The following is a 23,103-nucleotide window of genomic DNA, read 5'->3' on the forward strand; positions in this document are numbered from 1 at the left end:
GCCTGATGTTTGAATGTCATCCTCTTTTCAGATGATTGGAGTCTCATGGCTGTCCATTGTGGACTTTGTCATGTGGACGACGCCTTTGAAGATTCCATCCGGGTGTCCCATTTTGCCATTTTCATGAAAGTTTATATACTTATTTAAATTTTATATTTCATCGGCTACATTCTGTGTTGACAATAAGAATTAAAATTAATGTTTCAACTTCCTACTGAAAAAAAAAATGTTTCATCTGAAGGGTCTAGATGATATTTATCTTGGTTGCTCATGTATGTAACATTGATCAAACAGAACGATCAAATGCGAACCCTCTTTATACGTATTATATCACAAAGGTTGTCTCTATTCTAAGACGATATTTTTTTTGTCTATACCAATATCTTTTTTGTTCCTGCATAGTAAAGACATACATTATTTTGTAATAATTTTTAATTAGATCAGTCCACTTGGAAATCGATAAAATAAAAAATTTTATATGGCAATGGGCCGAGTATGTATGTGTCATAAATTAATTGAGTCCAACATGGAGTTCTTAGCGCCTAAACAAATTATCGACCATTGACAGTAAGGATCAGCAGATATCTTAATTATGAACATCTAGAAAAATAAGAACACAGCTGGTGAAGGAAGAAAATCATATAAAGTCAACTGTGGAGAGCTATGAAATCATTGAAGTTGAAGTAGAAAAGATTAAAACACATAAGCACAGGCTTGGAGCATAAAAACTTGCAGTGGAGCAGTAACCTCATATTCTTTCACAAACATAGAAAATTCGCCTCTTCATCCGATTCAAGACGAAAATGGCCATTACCAGCTTTACCTAGGAATTCACCACTTCCATCGCTCCATCGAGGATGTTTAAGGCTTTGTCGACTCCCACAACCTCATCCCCAAAATTGCTCCAAAGGGCATCGAGAGCATTGTGTTTGTTGAGAGTGATGGGGGTGTTGGAAGCATCAAGCAGACCAATTTTGCTAATGGTAATGTTCAAACAACATGATGGCATTTGTCAAATGTAGTGTTGCTCATTATTTTAGGAGCAATCCTATTTGTGTCGGCCTAATCTGCCGAATATTAGTGCTACAAGACGCGGTGGCATGGCTGCAATTTTCTAACAAATGATGGGCAATCCATATTGATTAGGGATTCGGTATCCTCCGAATTGAAGGAAAAGTATTTTCCGTTATTTTAGTATGAGAAATCAACCAGCTCTTGTTTAATTTCCGCATGTTTTTGGTGCCAGGTGGGCACTTGAAGTGGCTGAAGCACAAGATTGATGCTATTGATGCAGAGAAGCTTGTCTGCAAGTACACATTGATCGAGAGTGATAGTGCATTCAAAAAGATTGAGTCGGTGGTATACGAGGTAAAGTTCGAAACTTCCAGTGATGGTGGGTGCATCTCAAGATGAACAGTGAGTACCGCGTGAAGGCCGGTGCGGAACTGAAGGAGGACATCAAGCAGGGAAAGGACAAGGCCATGTGTCTCTACAAAGTTGTTGAGGAATACCTCCTTGCCAATCCTGAATCCTATGCTTAACTTGAGTTTGGCTCAGAATTTGGTGATCTTGAGAGATCGTGGATTGTCTATTGTCTACTTGAGTGTATTGTCTACTTTATGTTGTTGAATTGAGGATAAGTAGAGTTGAGTGGCGTTGAGTTAAAAATTTTTTTTGAATCCAAACAAGGCTCACTTTGTTTTTGGGAGTTCTTAATTATTATTCTTTTAGAATGCTTGTCTCGAAGGTTTTGGGCACAACACATCAATAAAACGTATTGTTGTCATTTTACAGAGAGGATGCTGATCACTATTGGATCATTTTCATTGAATGTGAAACATATGTTTTTGGCTTAGTAAAATTACTCGGCATGCGATAAGTGCGCACTGAAATGAACTACATACATGCTCTGATAAGATAAGTAATGTTGTTAACAGACACGATAAACTCCATCATTCTTGAAGTTCAGATTACTTCAAAAGGATATACAAAAGGATATACAGCTCATTTGCATTATTGTGATGAGGCCATAACAAAAGGATATACAGCTCATTTGCATTATTCTCACCCAACTTGATTAAGAAAGCCCTTGCATACGACTTAATGCGAAGAGTTTCACATTTGTCTCAGAATTTTGTGCGCAGCTTCTTGGTCTGTTTCGGGTCAGTACGGGCAGCATATATAAGACTCATGAACCCAAAAAGTACGCTGCAAAATCACAATATTCTTTATTTCGTTGTGCCCTTTCACACGCATGGATTTTCAGAGAAACCAATTCCAAATGCTAAGGCAGGAAAAAAGGGGAAGAGACCACATGAACTCCAGCAGAAGAAACTAAAAAGAAATGCTCATTTAGGCATAGGCTTCGGGGTTGGCCGTGAGGTATTCCTCAACAACTTTGTAGAGTCCCATGGCCTTGTCCTTGCCCTGCTTTATATCCTCCTCCTTCAGCTCCAAACCGGCCTTCACATGGTACTCACTCGTCATCTTGCAGACACACCCACCATCGCTGGAAGCTTCGAACTTCACCTCGTACACCACCGACTCAATCTTGTCAAAGGCAATGTCACTCTCGATAAAGGTGTACTTGCACACGAGCTTCTCTACATCGATAGAATCTATCCTGTGCTTCAACCACTTCAAGTGACCACCTGTTGTAGAAGGTAAGAAAATTAAACTACTGTTAATAAACCATGACATAATGTAAAGGAAGTAAAAGAAGAAAGTTCTTAATATGTTACAAACCATCAGCAAAGTTAGTCTGCTTGATGCTTCCGGCACCACCGTCTCCTTGAATGAATTCGATGCTCTTAATACCCTGAGGGGCTATCTTAGGGATGAGGTTGTGAGAGTCGAGGATCAGCGCCCTGAACATCCTGGATGGAGCAATCGCAGTCTTGAACTCCTGAGTGAAGCAAGTGACGGCCATTTTTTTTTCCCCGGATTTAGGAAAAGGAAGAAGTGAATGAGATAAATTATATGATGTGGGAGAAGAAGTGCTTGCTGGTGCTCGAGGCTCAGTTAAGTTTGGAGATCGTGCAGATGATGATGAAGATTGCTTAATTGGTTGGGTTTTATATAGTGCAACTTTTTTCCCTTAAAACTTTGGCGTTCTCATTTCATGGCACTCCATGATGGACTAGTCAGCAAAGCAATGTCTAAATGGAACCACAGCTCTATTCCAGATGGTCAGAAGGTATTAATTTATCCTAATTCCATTAAGAACGACCATCGATTTTCTTTTAACATCAGAAATCTCCATATAATTATTTTATTCGTTAGATCTATTTTAATAAAAAAGAAATCTGGAGAAAATGACAAACAAGACATGTGATAGGCAAAGTAGCTATAGAGTTTCATCATTTGAAATCAGATTTCACGTGCAACTAGTTGTGACTTACATTCGAAGCCGGTAATAGCTATTTGCATCATGTAAAACTTCTCGACGCTACTGCTTATCCGTTTCTCATCCGAACAGTGTAATTGTTTGCTTCTTGATTGTTTCTAACCGTTGGTCATTATCTAAAGTTTATAGCTCCGTTATTTGTTGTGGATTGAGCAAGACTTATCCGAAGGATTAAATTTTCTCATTTTGAGGGGATGGCTTTCGATAGGTTATCATCTTTTCAAAGCTGAAAAAACGAACATAACTCGAATCATTTCACCTTATTGAGATCAATATGAGCCTATATGTAGATACCAAGAATTGAATTTCTTGGTTCTGAGTGAAGAACGATCCTATCGATGCTAATAGCAACCCACAATGGACTGCTGAATAATTAAATCATCCCTTTTTATTTTATTCTTCTTCCCTTATACTTCTTCTCACGGGTTTGATCCTTCATTCTTCTAGATAAAGTCAAAAATCAACATCCAATTCAGTTTTTTGCGTCTTTCCACATCAGTGTGGATTCACATAGCTAATAATCAAAGAAAAAATTTTTCCTTTAAAATGTTGGTGCGGGGTCACCAGGCTTGATGTGTTTTGGATAAGAGTGTACTTGCAATTAGAAGAATTAGAAGAAAATGACAAGCTAGACGCATTCTGTTAGACAAAGATGGTGTGAAGTTTCATCGTTTTGTACAGCTAACGTACAATTAGTTGTAATCTATATTCAAAGCAGGCCACAGCTATCTGCAACTTGTAAAACTTCGCAAAGTTACCGATCCAAAGAAATAAAATAAAATAAAATAAAAACTTGTAAAACTTTAGCTATGTTACTATTTTTCCAATTTCCACATATATGCTAATAATGTTCCCGGGTCCACTGATTTCGCAGATTAAGCCAGAATAATTATCTGATGGTTTCAATTTTCCCGTTAAGAGGATGATGGGTTTCGATAGTTCATCATCATCTCCAATGATGAAAACCAATATAACTTGATATAGACTGGGCCCAGGATTAAGACTTTAGGTCCAAACAGCACAGGGCCTGGTCCAACTAAGCCTAATGAGGTTGGGGACAAGCATAGGTCCAACTTAAAACATCTTCATTTGCTGTTTCCTCTTCCTCACTCTACAAAAAAATAAAATAATAAATAAATAATGTAGTTCCAGATTTCACCATCCAATCTGGACCCGGAAAGCTTAAAGTTGACAGAAATTTGAACGTAAAGTTCCTTAACCGCTATATTTGTGACTATTGGCCTATATGTCCAAGTATATATATTAGCAGCTCTAAGCATATCTTTTAGATGAAATGAATGAAACATAAAGTAAGGTATTTTATTTGCCACTAGAAATGCTGAGATACAGGGAATGTAATATATTGTTTATTATGACGGGATATGCAACAGATTCGTCATATTAAATCAAGCAGTTGTGTCTTCCAGTATTAGTCCAGGAATTTTCGTTTTATGGCTCTTTTTTATTGGCCTTACTATGTCAAAATTAAAATTATGACAATGCCCCCAATGTGGAATTGACTAAAATAGACGTAGGTGGAACACGGTATGTGACGGCTAAGAGCTGATTCATCAGATTGGAGTTGGCCTGCAGAAAAACAAATTGATATCAAGACAACCGGATTTCTGTCTTTTTTATTTATTCTACTGAGGAAATATATGATAAATGCTTTTCATACCTTTTATTGGGTTTGTCATTGTCGATCCTTTGTGCTTGAAATTGGAGCTTATGCATGTTCTTATTGAGATAGATGCTACGTCGAATCCCAATAAAAAAGGAAATGTTAGGACCAGATAATGATTCTGGAGAATTGTTTGCACATCAAATAAACCGTGTACGCACCAACATGGTTAGTTCAAGCCAGGGGCGGAGTCATTAAGGCTCTGGGGAGGTTTCATTTGTTGAAGAATTCACATACAGATTTGTAAAAATTTCAACTTTTGCCCCTAAAAAAAATCAATGCCCCCCTAAATTATTTTATTACTTGACTTTTGTCTCAAAACTTTTAATTTGCCCCCTCTTGAATATTATTTCTGGCTCCGCCCCTGGTTCAAGCGGTTAGGCTTCTTCCGCTTAAGCAAGGTCTCTATGAATACATAAAATTCACACTGGGAGAGTCTTACTCCTTAGTGGGCCGTCCAGATTTGACCGGATTAGTCGAGCCTCAATTGGATTTCCGGATACCAGGGTTCACATCGAAAAAAATAAATTGTGTAAGTCCTGCTATTAGTATTTGGATTCTCGACACCGTTCACCGAAGTAGGAAAATTAAACAGAAAAAGGAAACTATATGGTCATTGACGGAGAAGCAAAGGATAGTTTCTATTTGATGATCATCTAGAGAAATGAAGTGGGTCCATGAAAGACCAGAACTACATTGAATGAAGAGTATCACTGATCAGTCCATTATGGGGTGCTGCGATAGAAATTGCATAGAGACAGTGCAGTGTTTCGCATCTATATAAGTCCAAGTAATCTCAGCACCTCGGCATTCATTCGGATCTTAAGCACGAGATCACCGATTAGCCTTCTTTTCTAACAAAACTCTTCGGATCCACAACTTTCACTCATAAGAGACAAAATGGCCGTCACCTGCTTCACCCAGGAGTTTACGACTAGGAATGCTCCGTCGAGGATGTTCAAGGCACTGATCCTAGACTCTCACAACCTCATCCCCAAAATCGCCCCTCAGGGTATCAAGAGCATCGAGTTTGTTGAGGGAGACGGCGGCGCTGGAAGCATCAAGCAGACCAACTTTGCCGATGGTTAGTCGCATTTATTTCATTTATCTCCCCTGCTCTTTTGGTGCTTGATTGCTCAATTTTAGGAGTGTTCTGATTCAACTGCTCTTTGCAATAGGTGGCCATTTAAAGTGGTTGAAGCACAGGATCGATGCCATTGACGCTGAAAGGCTCGTGTGCAAGTACACTTTAATTGAGAGCGACATCGTATTTGACAAGATCGAGTCGGTGGTGTATGAGGTGAAGTTCGAAGCTTCAGGTGATGGTGGGTGTGTGTGCAAGATGACGAGCGAGTACCATGTAAAGGCAGGTGCAGAGCTGAAGGAGGAGGACATCAAGCAGGGCAAGGACAAGGCGATGGGGCTCTACAAAGTAGTTGAGGAATACCTTCTTGCCAACCCCAAAATCTATGCCTAATGAGCATTGCTTTATAGTCTCCTCCGCTTGAGTTCATATTGTGGAATTTATGGTTTTTCTCTCTTTTTTCCTTTTGCTTTTTCCATTTTTTACTCCCGTGGATCTTCCCGAGATTTGTGACTTATCAAAGAACGAGATATGTGTCAAGGAGCCAACAAAACAAAGAGTATTGTGATTCAGGCGATCCCCTACCAGAAATGTTATTTACTTGACTATACTGTGAATTGCAAAACATACTGCAAAAATCTCAATGATAATATACTGAAATTCCAGGACAAGTGATATGGTCTGCGTAAGTTCCTATTTCCTCGTGATCAGTTTCAGATTAGCCAGAGCCCCAAAAGAGAGCTAATCAGTTTCAAGATAGGACAATTTTTGATTTGAGCATAATTAATTTACCAACAAATACGCAGCAAGAAAGAAATAATTCTTTCAACTGAACACGAACAGAGATTCAGCCGGCTGCTGTCATTTTGACTACGCTTTTGTTGGGGAAGTTCTGCCGTTAGAAAGTCTTAAATTTTTAAATTTTGCTTGTTGACTTTATCCTCGGAAGTCACTAGTCAGAACAAATACAAGAATTAAAAAATAGTTCGAATCAGAATCTACAGAAAACCTCTACCGTCTTTTTCCATTAGATATGTCTGTTTGTATTTTATCCTGAAAGTGACTTAAGAAGGAATGATTATACTTATGTTTGGACAGGAAGCTCCTGAAAGGGAACACTTGGCGGAGTCAAACTAAAACAATATATGGCATCTGCTGTCGGATAACTGCCAGATAACAAATATCATTGGGGAGTTTCTCGAATATTTTAAGCAAATTGCTTATCATATCCAAAAAGGTAGTCCTCTTGTGCAAGCACTTGTGAGATACCTAATAATATCACGGAAACATATATTTTGCGAAATAATTCTTCAATCTAGAAGATGAAGTAAATAATCGATCTAATTTCAAGATGCCAAAGAAAAAGATTTAACAATGTTGTAAAGTGACAATATTACGTTTTATTAGCGCGTTTTCCGAATCCTTCATGGCAAGGCCATAATCTGGATGAGAAAAAAAACTATGAAATGCAAAACAAGAAAATCTGAACACGATAGTAGACAATACAAAGAGTGCCTGTTATGAAGACTTGAGAGCACACTTGTTTAAGCATAGACCTCGGGGTAGGCCAGGAGATAATCCTTGACAACCTTGTAGAGTCTCATGGCCTTGTCTTGTCGCAACAATTTGTATCAAAGCTAGGAGCTAGATTGGATCCTGAAGATGTCAGCTGCGAGATTCGAGGTTGAGAAGGTCGATGGATCGAGTGGCAATGGATGATGGCAGATAGAGTTGAACGGAGTGCTAGAAGGAGAAGGCCTGACTGACTTGGCCTAGACAACGGTGGAAAAGGTGGAGCTTGGGAGAAAGCTCCGGATACTCAACCTGGCATAAAGGATATTCAGTCGGGAGGATCTGAATGGAGGCCAAATCTCTACAGAATCGTGTGTGTGCATATGGCAGGCAGAGTGAGCAGATGCGATCGAGGAGACGTTTCGGGCTTGCAGAGTTAGTGATCTCACGGACTACTAAAGTTGGGAATTCGACTTGAACAAAATGTTCAACTTTGGAGGGTGCACCACATGAAAGCTAAGGAAACTTGGCACCTCGAAGAAGTCGAAGGGTGGTTTGGACTGGAGCGGAGCGATCGTGCTGGACGAGGTGGAGTTCAGTGAGGGCTATGACTGAGTAGGTGAGTTAAGATGGACTGTTGCAATGCTTGGCTTAATGTAAGTCAAGGTGAAGATTTATTGGAGATTGTCTTGCATTTTGCTCGGATTGCGTAAACTTTAAGCCTCAGAGCCAGAAAGAAATTGGGGGAAAATATTGTTTTCTATATTTTCGGTAATTTCTTGCAACCTCATAAGAAGAAATATACTAGAAAATATTCTAGGAGAAATATTAGGACATCTCTAGAGATTTAGGATATATTCTCTTGTAAATCTATATATAGGGTCTTGTATGAGTTGTGAAAGGTGCCTCGATGCCGCGAAACATTGGGCCTTAAGGGCTGGCAAGAGAGAGTTTGGAATCATGGGTACGATGATGGTGTGATCTTTTTGAAAAATTCTATGGATTATCTTATTGGAATCTCGATTTAGAGTGAGAAGATGGAGAGAATTGAGAGATCGGATTAGACTCTTATCGGAATTGAATTTTATAATGGGGTTGGGATTGAGAGACATCTCTAAGGCTGTAATTTCGTTTTTATTGAGCTAGTGGATTCTCCTGCTCTGTCCATGAACGTTTCCCCATTGAAGATTTTACCATGTATATCCAATGTTCGATTTATTTTTCTGTGTTATTTCATCTCGTGTTATTGGCATCTTGTCACAACAATTCATTTGTTGGATTTAAAAAGATAAAGGGAATCGAGAGACTAGCTATGACCAGGCTTAACTATAACTATGTATATCCCATTTGGCTTAATAATAATGATGATAATGATGATGATGATAAATTTCCTAGCAATTATCCCATTTGGCTTAATAATAATAATAATAATAAGTTATAGAAATGAATTAAATGTGGCATTCCAGAGTCGTTGAATGAGAGAGACCTCCATTTATAGATTTTGCACAAATGGCAAAGAATGATGAATGTCCTAGCAATTATATATTATATATATAGATGTTTGAAAGCTATATTTTCACTTGATTTTAGTTGGTTTATCTTTTGAATTTGACTTTTAGTATCAGCCAAAATAAATCTACACAACTGAAATATCAAATCGATTTACACACCGAAAAAATATCAAATCGATTTCACTTGGAAATATCCTTTAAATGGTTTGATTATGAAAATATTGTTTTATCTTTTAAACACTTGCATGAAAGTATTTTTATCTATTGAATTACTAAATTCTTTTGGCCTGAGATATTGTTTTATGAAAACATTAGGCAAACGCTTCCGCGCTACGCATGGGCAAAAAAAAAACAGAGAAATGATTAGTAAAAAAAGGACAACAAGAAGGGGCATAGGTGAGAAAAATACAAAGAGTCGGAGGTAGAGAGAAAGTGAAAGAGTGGACTTGGAAGTTATTTGATAGAATTATTAAATTATGAAAAATATAGTGATTGTAATTAATTAGATGAATATATTATGGGTATTTGGGGAAATAAAAAGTGACACCAGCAAGGAATGTTTTGGCTTGTATAGATTAATCGACCAGACCATTGAATTAATTTGGTGTAAAATTTGGGAAAGTACCTTATGGGCCCCTAAACTATGGAGGCAGGGCACTTTTGCCCCGAAGCTAATTTTTCAGCACATTTGCCCCCTCAACTATTGTGAAAGGAAAATCCACACCCCACCGTTAGAATTTCCGTTAAACTTAACGGGGAAGCCACAAGACCCGCATGTGATCCCAATAAAAAAAATTTAAAAACGAAAAAATGATAATCAATTTTAAAGAAAAAAAATATATTAAAAAAAGTCGGCGCACTCTACGTTGCTTACTTCCCACCGTACACCACCACGAGGTCACACGAGGAAATAACAGTCGCTGGCGACCCCGGTGGTGGCTGGCAGTCTCCGAGAGAGAGAGAGAGAGAGAGAGAGAGAGATCAGATCTGAGCTTGAGCTCCTGCAAACTCCTTAAAGTTCATCCGTGGCCTCACCCAAATTCTTACAGATTGATTGAACAGAGCTTCAAGAATCATAACGAAAATTTTGAGTTTGCAGCTGATCACACTCGAAAATCAATGTTTGAAATTGGGCGTGGCAGAAAATAACTCTAATCTTTTCACCATATTGATGACGATGATTGATTTCCTGTCAGCTTATGTTATTGAGATGCTGCTGCCCTATTCAAAAGATTGAGGAGTGAAATGTATTGTGCAGTACCATGGGATATGCATTGAAATCGCCCCATAAAATGATCCAAGTTTGTAATGTGATCCATTCCTCTAGCACATCCATCCATCCGGGTTCATTAATATGGACTTCCCTCGCGTTAAACTATGCACCTGTTTTTGTATTTTGACAGATATCATCATATCATATCACCTGAACTGATGGCAAGAGAATGGAGAAGTGCATAAACCGAGGATTCAAATAACTTGTCTCATCTAAAAAAATTCGATTTTTATTTATGCTTCCATGGGAACAGAAAGGTTCATAAACAGAAATCCGAGGTAACACTTGGATACGTGTATAATTTACATGCCAGCACTTGGACAGTAAATATTAGAAATGCCTGGTTCTTTGGAGCAGTATTAGGATGGAGTGGTGCAGAGATCAAGATATTTTCTTATTTCACTGGCTCTTCCAGACATTTATGTTGAGTACAAAATATCGAAAATGTCCAAACTGGGGATAAGAAACACTAGAGGAAAAAACCACACCACGAATTTGAGCAACGAAAAGCTAGAAAAATGCCTTTTTAGGCATAAGCTTCGGGATTTGCGACAAGGTATTCCTCGACAACCTTGTAGAGTCCCATTGCCTTGTCCTTGCCCTGCTTAATGTCCTCCTCCTTCAGCTGCACTCCTGCCTTGACATGGTACTCGCTCGTCATTTTGCAGACACACCCACCATCACTAGAAGCTTCGAACTTCACCTCGTACACCACCGACTCAATCTTGTCGAATGCGATGTCACTCTCGATCAGAGTGTAATTGCATACAAGCTTCTCTGCATCAACTGCGTTGATCCTGTGCTTCAGCCACTTCAAGTGTCCACCTGTCATGAAACATGGTAACAATATGAGAATACTTGCACCGATTGGGCAAGTCAGGTAGTAAGAAGCATATAGAAGGTAATTGCTACTAACCATCGGCAAAGTTGGTTTGCTTGATGCTACCAGCAGCACCATCTCCCTCCACAAACTCGATGCTCTTGATACCCTGAGGGGCAATTCTCGGGATGAGGTTGTGAGAGTCTAGGATCAGTGCCTTGAACATCCTAGATGGAGCAACAGGGGTCGTGAACTCTTGGGTAAAACAAGTGACGGCCATATCTCCCGCTAGGTGGAACAAGAAGAATTTGTTAATATATCGGGAAGAAAGAAAGGATGTGTTCGTTCTAGGAAAGGGCTTGAGTTGTGAAATGATGCATAAAGTTCGGTTGTATATATAAGGCTCTGCCTGATGCTTGAATGTCATCCTCTTTTCAGATGATTGAAGTCTCATAGCTGCCCATTGTGGACTTTGCCATGTGGATGACGGCTTTGAAGATTCCATCCAGGTGTCCCACTTTGCCATTTTCTTGAAAGTTTATATACTTATTTAAATTTTATATTTCATCGGCTAAATTTTGGGCTGACAATAAGAATTAAAATTAATGTTTCATCTTCCTATTGAAAATAAATAAATAATAATGTTTCATCTTAAGGGTCCGGATGATATTTATCTTGGTTGCTCATGTATAACATTGATCAAGCAAGACGATCAAATGCGAACCTTCTCTGTACATATTATATCACAAAGTTTGTCTATATTCTGAGACAATAATTTTTTTTGTCTATACCTATATCTTTTTTTCTGCATAGTACGGGCACACATTATTTTGTAATAATTTTTAATTAGATCAGTCCACTTGGAAAGCGATAATAAAAAAAAATTTATATGGCGATAGGCCGAATATGTATGTGTAATAAATTAATTGAGTCCAAGATGGAGTTCTTTGCACCTAAATATTTATCGACCATTGACAGTAAGGATCAGCAGATATCTTAATTATGAACATCTAGAAATATAGGAACACAGCTGACGAAGGAAGAAAATCATATAAGTCAATTGTGGAGAGCTATGAAATCATTGAAGCTGAAGCAGAAAAGATTAAAAGCTAATTTTTTCTATTAAAACCAGTGTGATCTTCACCATCTGCATAAAAACTTGCACTGAAGCAATAACCTCATATATTTTCACAAACATAAAAAATCGCCTCTTCATCTGATTCGTGATGAAAATGGCCATTACCAGCTTTACCCAGGAATTCACCACTTCCATCGCTCCATCGAGGATGTTTAAGGGTTTGATCCTCGAATCCCACAACCTCATCCCCAAAATTGCTCCACAGGGCATCGAGAGCATTGTGTTTGTTGAGGGAGATGGGGGTGTTGGAAGCATCAAGCAGACCAACTTTGCCAATGGTAATGTTCAAACAACACGATGGCCTTTGTCAAATGTACTGTTGCTCATTATTTTAGGAGCAATGCTATTTGTGCCGACCTAATCTGCCGAATATTAGTGCTACAAGACGCGGTGGCATGGCTGCAATTTTCTAACAAATGATGGGCAATCCATATTGATTAGGGATTCGGTATCCTCCGAATTGGAGGAAAAGTATTTTCCCTCATTTTAGTACGAGAAATCTAACCAGCTCTTGTTTAATTTCCGCATGTTTCTGGGGCCAGGTGGGCACTTGAAGTGGCTGAAGCACAAGACTGATGCTATTGATGCAGAGAAGCTTGTCTGCAAGTACTCATTGATCGAGAGTGATATTGCATTCGAAAAGATTGAGTCGGTGGTATACGAGGTAAAGTTTGAAACTTCCAGTGACGGTGGGTGCGTCTGCAAGATGACCAGCGAGTACCACGTGAAGGCCGGTGTGGAGCTGAAGGAGGAGGACATCAAGCAGGGAAAGGACAGGGCCATGGGTCTCTACAAAGTTGTCGAGGAATACCTCCTTGCCAATCCTGAAGCCTATGCTTAACTTGAGTTTGGCTCAGAATTTGGTTATGTTGAGGGATCGTGGATTGTCTATTGTCTACTTGAGTTTTCTAATCTTACACTTTGTTTTTGGGAGTTCTTATTAAATATTTTTTTAGAATGTGGCTTTGTCTCGAAGGTTTTGGGCATAACAAGTCAATAATACGTATTGTTGTCATTTTACAGAGAGGATGCTGATCACTATTGCATCATTTTCATTGAATGTGAAGCTTATGTTTTTGGCTTAGTAAAATTACTCGGCATGCCATAAGTGCGCACTGAAATGAACTACATACATGCTCTGATAATATAGGTAATGGTGTTAACAGACACGAGAAACTCCATCATTCTTGAAGTTCAGATCAAATATTTATGAAAGATCTCTGCTATTAGTGATTGTTTACAAAACCACCTTCTTGTTCACCCGCAGAGTTCATTAGTTTATTTTCAACTTGCAATATATTGCAGAATCCATGCGACTCAGAATTTCTTTGCAACAGCTCATTTGCATTATTTGGAAACAACAAACATTTGATATCGTAACAAAAGGACATACTTTGAGGCGGTGAATATTCAGGTCTACCACTTGTTGTGATGAGGCCGTAACAATCCATGCTTTTATTCATCGGAATGGGGAAAAAAACAGAGAATAGGTGAAATGCACAAAAGATCTCACCCAACTTGATTAAGAGAGCCCTTGCCGACCTAATGTGAAGAGTTTCACATTTGTCTCAGAATTTTGTACGCAGCTTCTTGGTCTATCCTCGGATCAGTACGGGCAGCATATATAAGACTCATGAACCCAAAAAGTACGCTGCAAAATCATGATATTCTTTATTTCGTTGTGCCCTTTCACACGCATGGATTTTCAGATAAACCAATTCCAAATGCTAAGGCAGGAAAACAGGGGAAGAGACCATATGAACTCCAGCAGAAGAAACTAAAAAGAAATGCTCATTTAGGCACAGGCTTCGGGGTTGGCCCTGAGGTATTCCTCAACAACTTTGTAGAGTCCCATGGCCTTGTCCTTGCCCTGCTTTATATCCTCCTCCTTCAGCTCCAAACCGGCCTTCACATGGTACTCACTTGTCATCTTGCAGACACACCCACCATCACTGGAAGCTTCGAACTTCACCTCGTACACCACCGACTCAATCTTGTCAAAGGCAATGTCACTTTCGATAAAGGTGTACTTGCACATGAGCTTCTCTACATTGATAGAATCAATCCTGTGCTTCAACCACTTCAAGTGACCCCCTGTTGTAGAAGGTAAGAAAATTAAACTACTGAGAATAAACCATGACATCATGTAAAGGAAGTAAAAGAAGAAAGTTCTTAATATGTTACAAACCATCAGCAAAGTTGGTCTGCTTGATGCTTCCAGCACCACCGTCTCCTTGAATGAATTCGATGCTCTTAATACCCTGAGGGGCTATCTTAGGGATGAGGTTGTGAGAGTCAAGGATCAGAGCCCTGAACATCCTGGATGGAGCAATCGCAGTCTTGAACTCCTGAGTGAAGCAAGTGACGGCCATTTTTTTTTCCTCGGATTTAGGAAAAGGAAGAAGTGAATGAGATAAATTATATGATGTGGGAGAAGAAGTGCTTGCTGGTGCTCGAGGCTTAGTTAAGTTTGGAGATTGTGCAGATGATGATGAAGATTGCTTAATTGGTTGGGTTTTATATAGTGCAACTTTTTCCCTTAAAACTTTGGTGTTCTCAATTCATCGCACTCCATGATGGACTCATCAGCAAAAGCAATGTCTAAGTGGACCCACAGCGCTTTTCCAGATGGTCAGAAGGTATTAATTTATCCTAATTCCATTAAGAACGACCACCGACTTTCTTTTAACATCATAAATCTTCAAATAATTATTTTATTCGTTAGATCTATTTTAGAAAAAAGAAGAAGAAGGGGAAAATGACAGAGAAGACATATGATAGGCAAAGTCGCTATAAGGTTTCATCGTTTCAAATCGGACTTCACGTGCAACTAGTCGTGGCTTACATTCAAAGCTGGTAATAGCTATTCGAATCATGTAAAACTTCTCGACGCTACTGTGTATCCGTTTCTCATCCAAACAGTGTAGTTGTTTGCTTCTTGATTGTTGGTGTGGATTGAGCAAGACTTATCTGAAGGATTATTGTGTTTGGTTTTAGAGATGAGTAGAGTTGGGTTTTAGTTTTAATTGGTTTGTAATAATTGTGTTGTTGAATTATAAGAAAAAAAGAGAAAAAGTAATTAATAGTCGAGAGAAAATAATGATTGTATTATTAAATTGTGAAAAAAAGTAATAAATAATCGAGAGAATTTAGTATTAAAAATTGAATGATTAAAAAAATGAAGAAAAAGGATACAGTAATAATTATGTTATTGAATTGAAGATAAATGAAATAAAGTTAAAAAATAATTAGAAAGCTGAACAAAGCTAATTTATCCCTTTTTATTTTATTCTTCTTCCCTTGTACTTCTTCTTACGGGTTCGATCCATCCTTCTTCTAGATAAAGTCAACAATCAACATCCAATTCAGTTTTTTGCGTTTTTCCACATCAGTGTGGACCTCACAACAATCAACACAAACACGCACCCAAAAACTTTGGTCAAACTTGTCAACACGTGTAAATCACAAATTTTGACGGGGCATAAATATAGAAATTCTTTTTCTATTTTAGTCTTTTTTTTAATTTTTTTCTTTTTTTGTCATTTACATTTAGGTGATTTTCTGTTTTAGTATTGCTGTTAAAAAAACCACTAGATATAGCTGACCTGGGTCAATTTAGCTGCCACGTGTGATACTCATTCCACGTCAACAATAGAAAAGGGGAAAGTCTACCCAAAGAAAAATGAATTGGCGACCTTTTCACCTCAGCCACGCCATTCGGCTTCTTCACCTCATCAACATCTGATGCAGAGTTGTCTTCTTCTGGTTCACCGGTTCATTTCGATACTTCTTGGGTCATATTGCCACGTTCGAGCCAACAATAAATCAAAAAATCAAAAAATCAAAAAAATAAAAAAATGTAAGGAAAGAAAACGCGAGGAAGATGGATGGCAAGATAATGACAAGCTAGACGCATTCTGTTAGACAAAGATGGTGCGAAATTTCATCGTTTTGTACTGCTAACGTACAATTAGTTGTAATCTATATTCAAAGCGGGCCACAGCTATCTACAACTTGTAAAACTTCGCAAAGTTACGGATCCAAAGAAATAAAATAAAATAAAACGCTTGTAAAACTTTAGCTATGTTACTATTTTTCCAATTTCCATATATATGCTAATAATATTCCCAGGTCCACTGATTAGCAGATTAAGCCAGAATAATTATCTGATGGTTTCAATTTTTTCATTAAGAGGATGATGGGTTTCGATAGTTCATCATCATCTTCCCTCTCAAGTTCTCTCTCTCCCCCGATTGGAATCCTCAGTTCGACGTGTTCAAACACCACACCAACCACAGTGCCAGGGCCTTCGGCTCATCATCGTAACTCAAATCCTTTAACCGCCATTTTCTTTTTGTTTTTTTGTTTTTTAGAACAACGAGCGTTTACCTACTAATTCTTAAGCTCAAAGAAGTTTAGAGCAATCAACAACTAATTAGCCCTTTCCGTTAGTTTATTCTTCTTATTCTTCTTCTTCCCTCATACGTACTTACTTCTAGATGAATTAAGTCACCAATTATCATCCGATTTCTGATATCTACATCATTCCAAATCAGTGTGGACCAACAATAATTAGAAAATCAAAGAGATTTTCACGTTAATTTTTTAAGAGATCACACTTCTGACCAGACTACGTACATCCGGATCAAATCAATTGGTCAATAGTGGTCAGCATATCACTGACTTGCAGTAACTCAAAGTAATTTCCCTTTTTGTTTTTGTTTCTTTTTGGCTTGCTGGCATATCATCTTTTACGAGGGCCATTTTTTATTTGTAGTTCCGGAGTTCACCATCCAATCTGGACCCGGAAAACTTAGAGTTGACAGAAATTTGAACGTAAAGTTCCCTATACGCTATATTGCTGACTATTAGCCTATATGTCCAAGTATCTATATTAACAGCTCTAAGCATATCTTTTGAATGAAATGAATGAAACATAAAGTAAGGTGTTTTATTTGCCACTAGAGATGCTGAGATACAGGAATGTAATGTATTGTTTAATATGATGGGATATGCAACAGATTCGTCATATTAAATGATCCAAGTCTGTAAAACGATCCATTATTCAAGCATTTTTATCCATTCAGATTCATAAGCATGGACTTTTCTCACTGTACTCTGCGCAGTTTCCGTATTTCATCATATATGAAGTCACTTGAACCGGTGGCTAGAGGATAGAAATAAAATTCACGAACAGAGGATTCGAGGTGAAACCTGAAGATAAGAATTAGCATCCAACGACTCACACACTAGAAACTAGAAAAGGTGCAGATTCTTTTGGAGCAGTGTGAGGATGCCGGACGAACATATTCTCTCGCCCACAGATTTTTCTTATTGAACAAGCTCTTCCACACATGTATATGAAGTATTAGGTAACAGATATTGAGAACATCAAAAAAGGGAGAAAAAAAGAAACAGAAGACAAAACATGACACAATTTCGAGCAAACAAACTGGAAAGATGCTCGTTTAAGCATAGGCTTCGGGGTTTGCTAGAAGGTATTCCTTGACAACTTTGTAGAGCCCCATAGCCTTTTCCTTTCCCTGCTTGATGTCCTCCTCCTTCAGCTCTGCACCAGCCTTCACATGGTACTCACTCGTCATCTTGCAAACACACCCACTATCACTCGAAGCTTCGAATTTCACCTCGTACACCACCGACTCGATCTTGTCGAATGCAATGTCGCTCTCGATAAGAGTGTACTTGCATACAAGCTTCTCTGCATCAACTGCATCTATCCTGTGCTTCAACCATTTCAAGTGGCTTCCTGTTATAAAAAGAAACCGAGTTCAGAATACATTTTTACAGCTCATGGAATTGAATACTGGATGGTGAAAAAAGAAGATAATTCCACTAACCATCTGCAAAGTTGGTCTGCTTGATGCTTCCAGCACCACCGTCTCCTTCAACGAACTCAATGCTCTTAATACCCTGAGGGGCGATCTTGGGGATGAGGTTGTGGGAGTCGAGGACGAGAGCCTTGAACATCCTCGATGGAGCAACTGAGGTTGTCAGCTCCTGGGAAAAGCAAGTAACGGCCATTTTTCTTCTTGTTGTAGAGGAAGAAGAGAATCTTAATCAATGGGCTGCGAAATGGATTGGAATGCTGAAAAGGTTTCCGATGGTATGCATTGAGGCTGAAATTAATTTGCTTGAATTTATATTGACAACTCCAATGGTTACATAGCACTCTGTTCTTCTGGCGCGTCCACACTGTTTTTTCTAGATGGTCAACAATGACAAAAAGCAAAATTTCATTTTAGATCCAAAGAATTTCAAGCAATGGGGTGGTACGTTTGATCATAGTTCACCGGTAAGATACCAAGAGAATTTTGAGTAAGTTTTATTATATTTTCTAGAAAGTAACGACGTACATAACATCAATATGACTGGATTTAAGACAAATCAAGCAATTGTGTCGTCGAGTATTAATCCAGGAATTTTAGTTATATGGCTCTTTTTTATTGGCCTTACTATGTCAAAATTAAAATAATGAAAATGCCCCCAATGTGGATTTGATTACAATAGAAGCAGGTGGAACACGGCATGTGACGGCTAAGAGCTGATCCATCAGATTGGAGTTGTCTGCTGAATAACAAATTGAGATCAAGAAGACAACCAGAGTTCTGCCTTTTTTATTTATTTATATTCTACTAAGGAAATATATGATAAATACTTTTCATATGTGTTATTGGGTTTGTCATTGTCGATCCTTTGTGCTTAAAATAGGAACTTACACATGTTCCTATTGAGATAGAGGCTCCGTAGAATCCCAGTAAAAACGGAAAAGTTAAGACCAGATAATAATTCTGGAGAGCTGTTTGCACATCAAATAACCCGTGTGCATCCTGCTATTTAGTGTTTGGATTCTTGATAGAGTTCACCGAAGTAGGATAATTAAATAGAAAAAGAAACTCTTTGATCATCGACGGAGAAGCAAAGGATAGTTTCTATTGATGACCATCTAGAGAAATGATGTGGGTCCATGAAAGAGCAGAACTATATTGAATGAAGGAAAAGAGTGTCGCTGATCAGTCCATTATGGAGTGCTGCGATAGAAATTGGATGGAGACACTGCAGCCTTTCGCATCTATATAAGTCCAAGTAATCTCATCACCTTTGCATTCATTCGGATCTTAAGCACGAGAGCATTGATAAGCCTTCTTTTCTAACAAAACTCTTCGGATCCACATCTTTCACTCATAAGAGACAAAATGGCCGTCACCTGCTTTACCCAGGAGTTTACAACTAGGAATGCTCCGTCGAGGATGTTCAAGGCACTGATCCTTGACTCTCACAACCTCATCCCCAAAATCGCCCCTCAGGGTATCAAGAGCATCGAGTTTGTTGAGGGAGATGGCGGCGATGGAAGCATCAAGCAGACCAACTTTGCCGATGGTTAGTCGCATTTATTTCATTTACCCCCCCCCCCCCCCCCCCCCCCCCCCCCCCTGCTCTTTTGTTGCTTGACTGCTCAATTTTAGGAGTGTTCTGATTCAACTGCTCTTTGCAAGAGGTGGCCATTTGAAGTGGTTGAAACACAGGATCAATGCCATTGACACTGAAAGGCTCATGCGCAAGTACACTTTGATTGAGAGCGACATCGTATTTGACAAGATAGAGTCGGTGGTGTATGAGGTGAAGTTCGAAGCTTCAGGTGATGGTGGGTGTGTGTGCAAGATGACAAGCGAGTACCACCTAAAGGCAGGTGCAGAGCTGAAGGAGGAGGACATCAAGCAGGGCAAGGACAAGGCGATGGGGCTCTACAAAGTTGTTGAGGAATACCTTCTTGCCAACCCCGAAATCTATGCCTAATGAGCATTGCTTTATAGCCTCCTCCGCTTGAGTTCATATTGTGCTGTATGGTTTTTCTCTCTTTTTTCCTTTTGCTTTTTCCATTTTTTACTCCCGTGGATCTTCCCAAGATTCGTGACTTATCAAAGAATGAAATGTGTCAATAAGCCAACAATATAAAGGGTATCGTGATTCATGCGATCCCCAACCAGAAATGTTATTTACTTGACTATACTGCGAATTGCAAAACATACAGCAAAAATCTCAATGATAACATACTGAAATTCCAGGACAAGTGATATGGTCTGCGTAAGTTCCTATTTCCTTGTCATCAGTTCCAGATTAGCCAGAGCGCCAAAAGAGAGCTAATCAGTTTCAAGATAAAACAGTTTTTGATTTGAGCATAATTAATTTACCGACAAATACGCCAGCAAGAAAGAAAGACTTCTTTCGAGTGAACACGAATAGGGATTCAGCCAGCTGCTGTCATTTTGACTATGCTTCTGCTGGGGAAGTTCTGCCGTTTGCAAGTCTTAAATTTTTAGATGGTGCTTGCTGACTTTATCCTCGGAAGTCACTAGTCAGAACGAAAACATAAGAAGTAAAAAATAGTTCAAGTCAGAATCTACAGAATTCAAGCGCATATTTACTATGATCTTCTTCGGAAATGGGTCAAATTTGAAAAATTGCACATCAAGTCCAATTAAAGATGAGGAAACCTCTACCGTCTTTGTCCATTAGATATGTCTTTTTGTATTTTATCCTGAAAGTGACTTAAGAAGGAAGAAATATACTTGTGTTTGGACAGCAAGCTCCTGAAAGGGAACTTTTGGCGGAGTCAAACTAAAACAATATATGGCATCTGCTATCGGATAACTGCCCGATAACAAATACCACTGGGGAGTTTCTCGAATATTTTAAGCAAATTGCTTATCATATCCAAAAAGGCAGTCCACTTGTGCTAGCACTTGTGAGGTACCGGATAATATCATTGACTATGTTGTCTCTAGCCGTTGGGAGGAATCATATATTTTGCGAAATAATTCTGCAATCTTGAAGATGAAGTAAATAATAGATCTGACTTCATGATTCCAAAGTAAATATATGACTATGTTGTCTCCAGCCTTTGTATGCAGCAACTTGGTCTGTCCTCGGATCAGTACAGGTAACAAATATAAGACTCGTGAACCCACAAAGTATGCTGCAAAATCACGATATTCTTTATTTCGTTGTGCCCTTTCATACACATGGATTTTCAGAGAAACCAATTCCCAATGCTATGGCAGGAAAACAGGGGAAAAGACCACATGAACTCCAGCAGAGGAAACTAAAAAGAAATGCTCATTTAGGCATAGGCTTCAGGGTTGGCTGCGAGGTATTCCTCAACAACTTTGTAGAGTCCCATGGCCTTGTCCTTGCCCTGCTTTATATCCTCCTCCTTCAGCTCCAAACCGGCCTTCACATGGTACTCACTCGTCATCTTGCAGACACACCCACCATCTCTGGAAGATTCGAACTGCACCTCGTACACCACCGACTCAATCTTGTCAAAGGCAATATCACTCTCGATCAAGGTGTACTTGCACACGAGCTTCTCTACATCGACAGAATCGATCCTGTGCTTCAACCACTTCAAGTGACCACCTGTTATAGAAGGTAGGAAAATTAAACTACTGAGAATAAACCTTGACATCATGTAAAGGAAGTAAAAGAAGAAAGTTTTTAATATGTTACAAACCATCAGCAAAGTTGGTCTGCTTGATGCTTCCGGCACCACCGTCTCCTTGAATGAATTCGATGCTCTTAATACCCTGAGGGGCTATCTTAGGGATGAGGTTGTGAGAGTCGAGGATCAGAGCCCTGAACATCCTGGATGGAGCAATCGCAGTCTTGAACTCCTGAGTGAAGCAAGTGACGGCCATTTTTTTTGGGATTTAGGAAAAGGAAGAAGCGAATGAGATAAATTATATGATGTGGAGAAGAAGTGCTGGCTGCTGCTCGAGGCTCAGTTAAGTTTGGAGATCGTGCAGATGATGATGAAGATTGCTTAATTGGTTGGGTTTTATATAGTGCAACTTTTTTCCCTTAAAACTTTGGTGTTCTCATTTCACGGCACTCCATGATGGACTCATCAGCAAAGCAATGTCTAAATGGACCCACAGCGCTTCTCCAGATGGTCAGAAGGTATTAATTTATCCTAATTTAGTTAAGAACGACCACCGATTTTCTTTTAACATCATAAATCTTCAAATAATTATTTTATTCGTTAGATCTATTTTAGAAAAAAAAAATCAGGAGAAAATGACAAACAAGACATGTGATAGGCAAAGTCGCTATAGAGTTTCATCAGTTCAAATCGGATTTCACGTGCAACTAGTCGTGACTTACATTCGAAGCCAGTAATAGCTATTCGAATCATGTAAATCTTCTCGACCCTACTGTTTATCCGTTTCTCATCCAAACAGTGTAGTAGTTTGCTTCTTGGTTGTTTCTAACCATTGGTCATTATCTAATGTTTATAGATCCGTTATTTGGTATGGATTAAGCAAGACTTATCTGAAGGATTAAATTTTCTCATTTAGAGGGGATGGCTTTCAATAAGTTATTATCTTTTCAATGCTGAAAAAACGAACATAACTCGAATCATTTCACCTTTTTGAGATCAAAATGAGCCTATATGTAGATCCCTTTTTCTTTTCTCAAGTTATAAGAGAGGCCCATTGGGGAAAGGAAATATGCGGGGCACAGGATTCCGAGTCCGACCGATGAGAATTGAATTTCTTGGTTCTGAAAGAAGAACGATCCTATCGATGCTAATAGCAATCCACAATGGACTGCTGAATAATTAATCATCCCTTTTTATTTTATTCTTCTTCCTTTGTAC

General features: G+C 38.8%; 8 protein-coding genes across 8 annotated transcripts; 3 read left to right on the top strand and 5 right to left on the bottom strand.

Moving 5' to 3' along the window:
• Window positions 1-2,204: 2,204 nt before the first annotated feature.
• On the bottom strand, window positions 2,205-3,117 carry LOC116207066 (major allergen Pru ar 1-like). Its single transcript, XM_031539927.1, has 2 exons — window positions 2,746-3,117; window positions 2,205-2,651 (listed from the first exon to the last, which is right to left on the bottom strand). Exons 1-2 carry the CDS (start codon window positions 2,927-2,929, stop codon window positions 2,353-2,355), a joined length of 483 nt encoding a protein of 160 aa, XP_031395787.1. The 5' UTR covers window positions 2,930-3,117; the 3' UTR covers window positions 2,205-2,352.
• A 2,797-nt stretch (window positions 3,118-5,914) lies between these two features.
• LOC116208610 (pathogenesis-related protein STH-21-like) lies at window positions 5,915-6,626 on the top strand. Its single transcript, XM_031542141.1, has 2 exons — window positions 5,915-6,171; window positions 6,266-6,626. The coding sequence occupies exons 1-2, from the start codon at window positions 5,988-5,990 to the stop codon at window positions 6,562-6,564; spliced, it is 483 nt and encodes a 160-aa protein (XP_031398001.1). The 5' UTR covers window positions 5,915-5,987; the 3' UTR covers window positions 6,565-6,626.
• Window positions 6,627-10,768: 4,142 nt separating this feature from the next.
• On the bottom strand, window positions 10,769-11,664 carry LOC116207196 (pathogenesis-related protein STH-21-like). The gene is made up of 2 exons (XM_031540083.1): window positions 11,384-11,664; window positions 10,769-11,292 (listed from the first exon to the last, which is right to left on the bottom strand). The coding sequence occupies exons 1-2, from the start codon at window positions 11,565-11,567 to the stop codon at window positions 10,994-10,996; spliced, it is 483 nt and encodes a 160-aa protein (XP_031395943.1). The 5' UTR covers window positions 11,568-11,664; the 3' UTR covers window positions 10,769-10,993.
• Window positions 11,665-12,440: 776 nt separating this feature from the next.
• On the top strand, window positions 12,441-13,445 carry LOC116208888 (major strawberry allergen Fra a 1.06-like). Its single transcript, XM_031542454.1, has 2 exons — window positions 12,441-12,703; window positions 12,968-13,445. The coding sequence occupies exons 1-2, from the start codon at window positions 12,514-12,516 to the stop codon at window positions 13,264-13,266; spliced, it is 489 nt and encodes a 162-aa protein (XP_031398314.1). The 5' UTR covers window positions 12,441-12,513; the 3' UTR covers window positions 13,267-13,445.
• Window positions 13,446-13,857: 412 nt separating this feature from the next.
• Window positions 13,858-14,925, bottom strand: LOC116207042 (major allergen Pru ar 1-like). Its single transcript, XM_031539897.1, has 2 exons — window positions 14,614-14,925; window positions 13,858-14,519 (listed from the first exon to the last, which is right to left on the bottom strand). The coding sequence occupies exons 1-2, from the start codon at window positions 14,795-14,797 to the stop codon at window positions 14,221-14,223; spliced, it is 483 nt and encodes a 160-aa protein (XP_031395757.1). The 5' UTR covers window positions 14,798-14,925; the 3' UTR covers window positions 13,858-14,220.
• Window positions 14,926-17,548: 2,623 nt separating this feature from the next.
• On the bottom strand, window positions 17,549-18,576 carry LOC116208622 (major allergen Pru ar 1-like). The gene is made up of 2 exons (XM_031542152.1): window positions 18,284-18,576; window positions 17,549-18,192 (listed from the first exon to the last, which is right to left on the bottom strand). Exons 1-2 carry the CDS (start codon window positions 18,465-18,467, stop codon window positions 17,894-17,896), a joined length of 483 nt encoding a protein of 160 aa, XP_031398012.1. The 5' UTR covers window positions 18,468-18,576; the 3' UTR covers window positions 17,549-17,893.
• A 987-nt stretch (window positions 18,577-19,563) lies between these two features.
• LOC116207274 (pathogenesis-related protein STH-21-like) lies at window positions 19,564-20,468 on the top strand. Its single transcript, XM_031540178.1, has 2 exons — window positions 19,564-19,823; window positions 19,942-20,468. Exons 1-2 carry the CDS (start codon window positions 19,640-19,642, stop codon window positions 20,238-20,240), a joined length of 483 nt encoding a protein of 160 aa, XP_031396038.1. The 5' UTR covers window positions 19,564-19,639; the 3' UTR covers window positions 20,241-20,468.
• Window positions 20,469-21,416: 948 nt separating this feature from the next.
• LOC116207243 (major allergen Pru ar 1-like) lies at window positions 21,417-22,262 on the bottom strand. Its single transcript, XM_031540145.1, has 2 exons — window positions 21,958-22,262; window positions 21,417-21,863 (listed from the first exon to the last, which is right to left on the bottom strand). Exons 1-2 carry the CDS (start codon window positions 22,139-22,141, stop codon window positions 21,565-21,567), a joined length of 483 nt encoding a protein of 160 aa, XP_031396005.1. The 5' UTR covers window positions 22,142-22,262; the 3' UTR covers window positions 21,417-21,564.
• Window positions 22,263-23,103: the final 841 nt, after the last annotated feature.

Source organism: Punica granatum, chromosome 5 (assembly GCF_007655135.1).
Source record: "Punica granatum isolate Tunisia-2019 chromosome 5, ASM765513v2, whole genome shotgun sequence".
NCBI lineage: Eukaryota > Viridiplantae > Streptophyta > Magnoliopsida > Myrtales > Lythraceae > Punica > Punica granatum.

Excerpts from the sequence above, each read along its gene's own strand:
- LOC116207066 (XM_031539927.1), bottom strand. The coding sequence starts at position 2,929 with ATGGCCGTCACTTGCTTCACTCAGGAGTTCAAGACTGCGATTGCTCCA. Across the intron at positions 2,652-2,745 it reads GCAGACTAACTTTGCTGATG|GTGGTCACTTGAAGTGGTTG; the intron begins GTTTGTAACATA and ends CTTCTACAACAG.
- LOC116208610 (XM_031542141.1), top strand. The coding sequence starts at position 5,988 with ATGGCCGTCACCTGCTTCACCCAGGAGTTTACGACTAGGAATGCTCCG. Across the intron at positions 6,172-6,265 it reads GCAGACCAACTTTGCCGATG|GTGGCCATTTAAAGTGGTTG; the intron begins GTTAGTCGCATT and ends TCTTTGCAATAG.
- LOC116207196 (XM_031540083.1), bottom strand. The coding sequence starts at position 11,567 with ATGGCCGTCACTTGTTTTACCCAAGAGTTCACGACCCCTGTTGCTCCA. Across the intron at positions 11,293-11,383 it reads GCAAACCAACTTTGCCGATG|GTGGACACTTGAAGTGGCTG; the intron begins GTTAGTAGCAAT and ends GTTTCATGACAG.
- LOC116208888 (XM_031542454.1), top strand. The coding sequence starts at position 12,514 with ATGAAAATGGCCATTACCAGCTTTACCCAGGAATTCACCACTTCCATC. Across the intron at positions 12,704-12,967 it reads GCAGACCAACTTTGCCAATG|GTGGGCACTTGAAGTGGCTG; the intron begins GTAATGTTCAAA and ends TTCTGGGGCCAG.
- LOC116207042 (XM_031539897.1), bottom strand. The coding sequence starts at position 14,797 with ATGGCCGTCACTTGCTTCACTCAGGAGTTCAAGACTGCGATTGCTCCA. Across the intron at positions 14,520-14,613 it reads GCAGACCAACTTTGCTGATG|GGGGTCACTTGAAGTGGTTG; the intron begins GTTTGTAACATA and ends CTTCTACAACAG.
- LOC116208622 (XM_031542152.1), bottom strand. The coding sequence starts at position 18,467 with ATGGCCGTTACTTGCTTTTCCCAGGAGCTGACAACCTCAGTTGCTCCA. Across the intron at positions 18,193-18,283 it reads GCAGACCAACTTTGCAGATG|GAAGCCACTTGAAATGGTTG; the intron begins GTTAGTGGAATT and ends TTTTTATAACAG.
- LOC116207274 (XM_031540178.1), top strand. The coding sequence starts at position 19,640 with ATGGCCGTCACCTGCTTTACCCAGGAGTTTACAACTAGGAATGCTCCG. Across the intron at positions 19,824-19,941 it reads GCAGACCAACTTTGCCGATG|GTGGCCATTTGAAGTGGTTG; the intron begins GTTAGTCGCATT and ends TCTTTGCAAGAG.
- LOC116207243 (XM_031540145.1), bottom strand. The coding sequence starts at position 22,141 with ATGGCCGTCACTTGCTTCACTCAGGAGTTCAAGACTGCGATTGCTCCA. Across the intron at positions 21,864-21,957 it reads GCAGACCAACTTTGCTGATG|GTGGTCACTTGAAGTGGTTG; the intron begins GTTTGTAACATA and ends CTTCTATAACAG.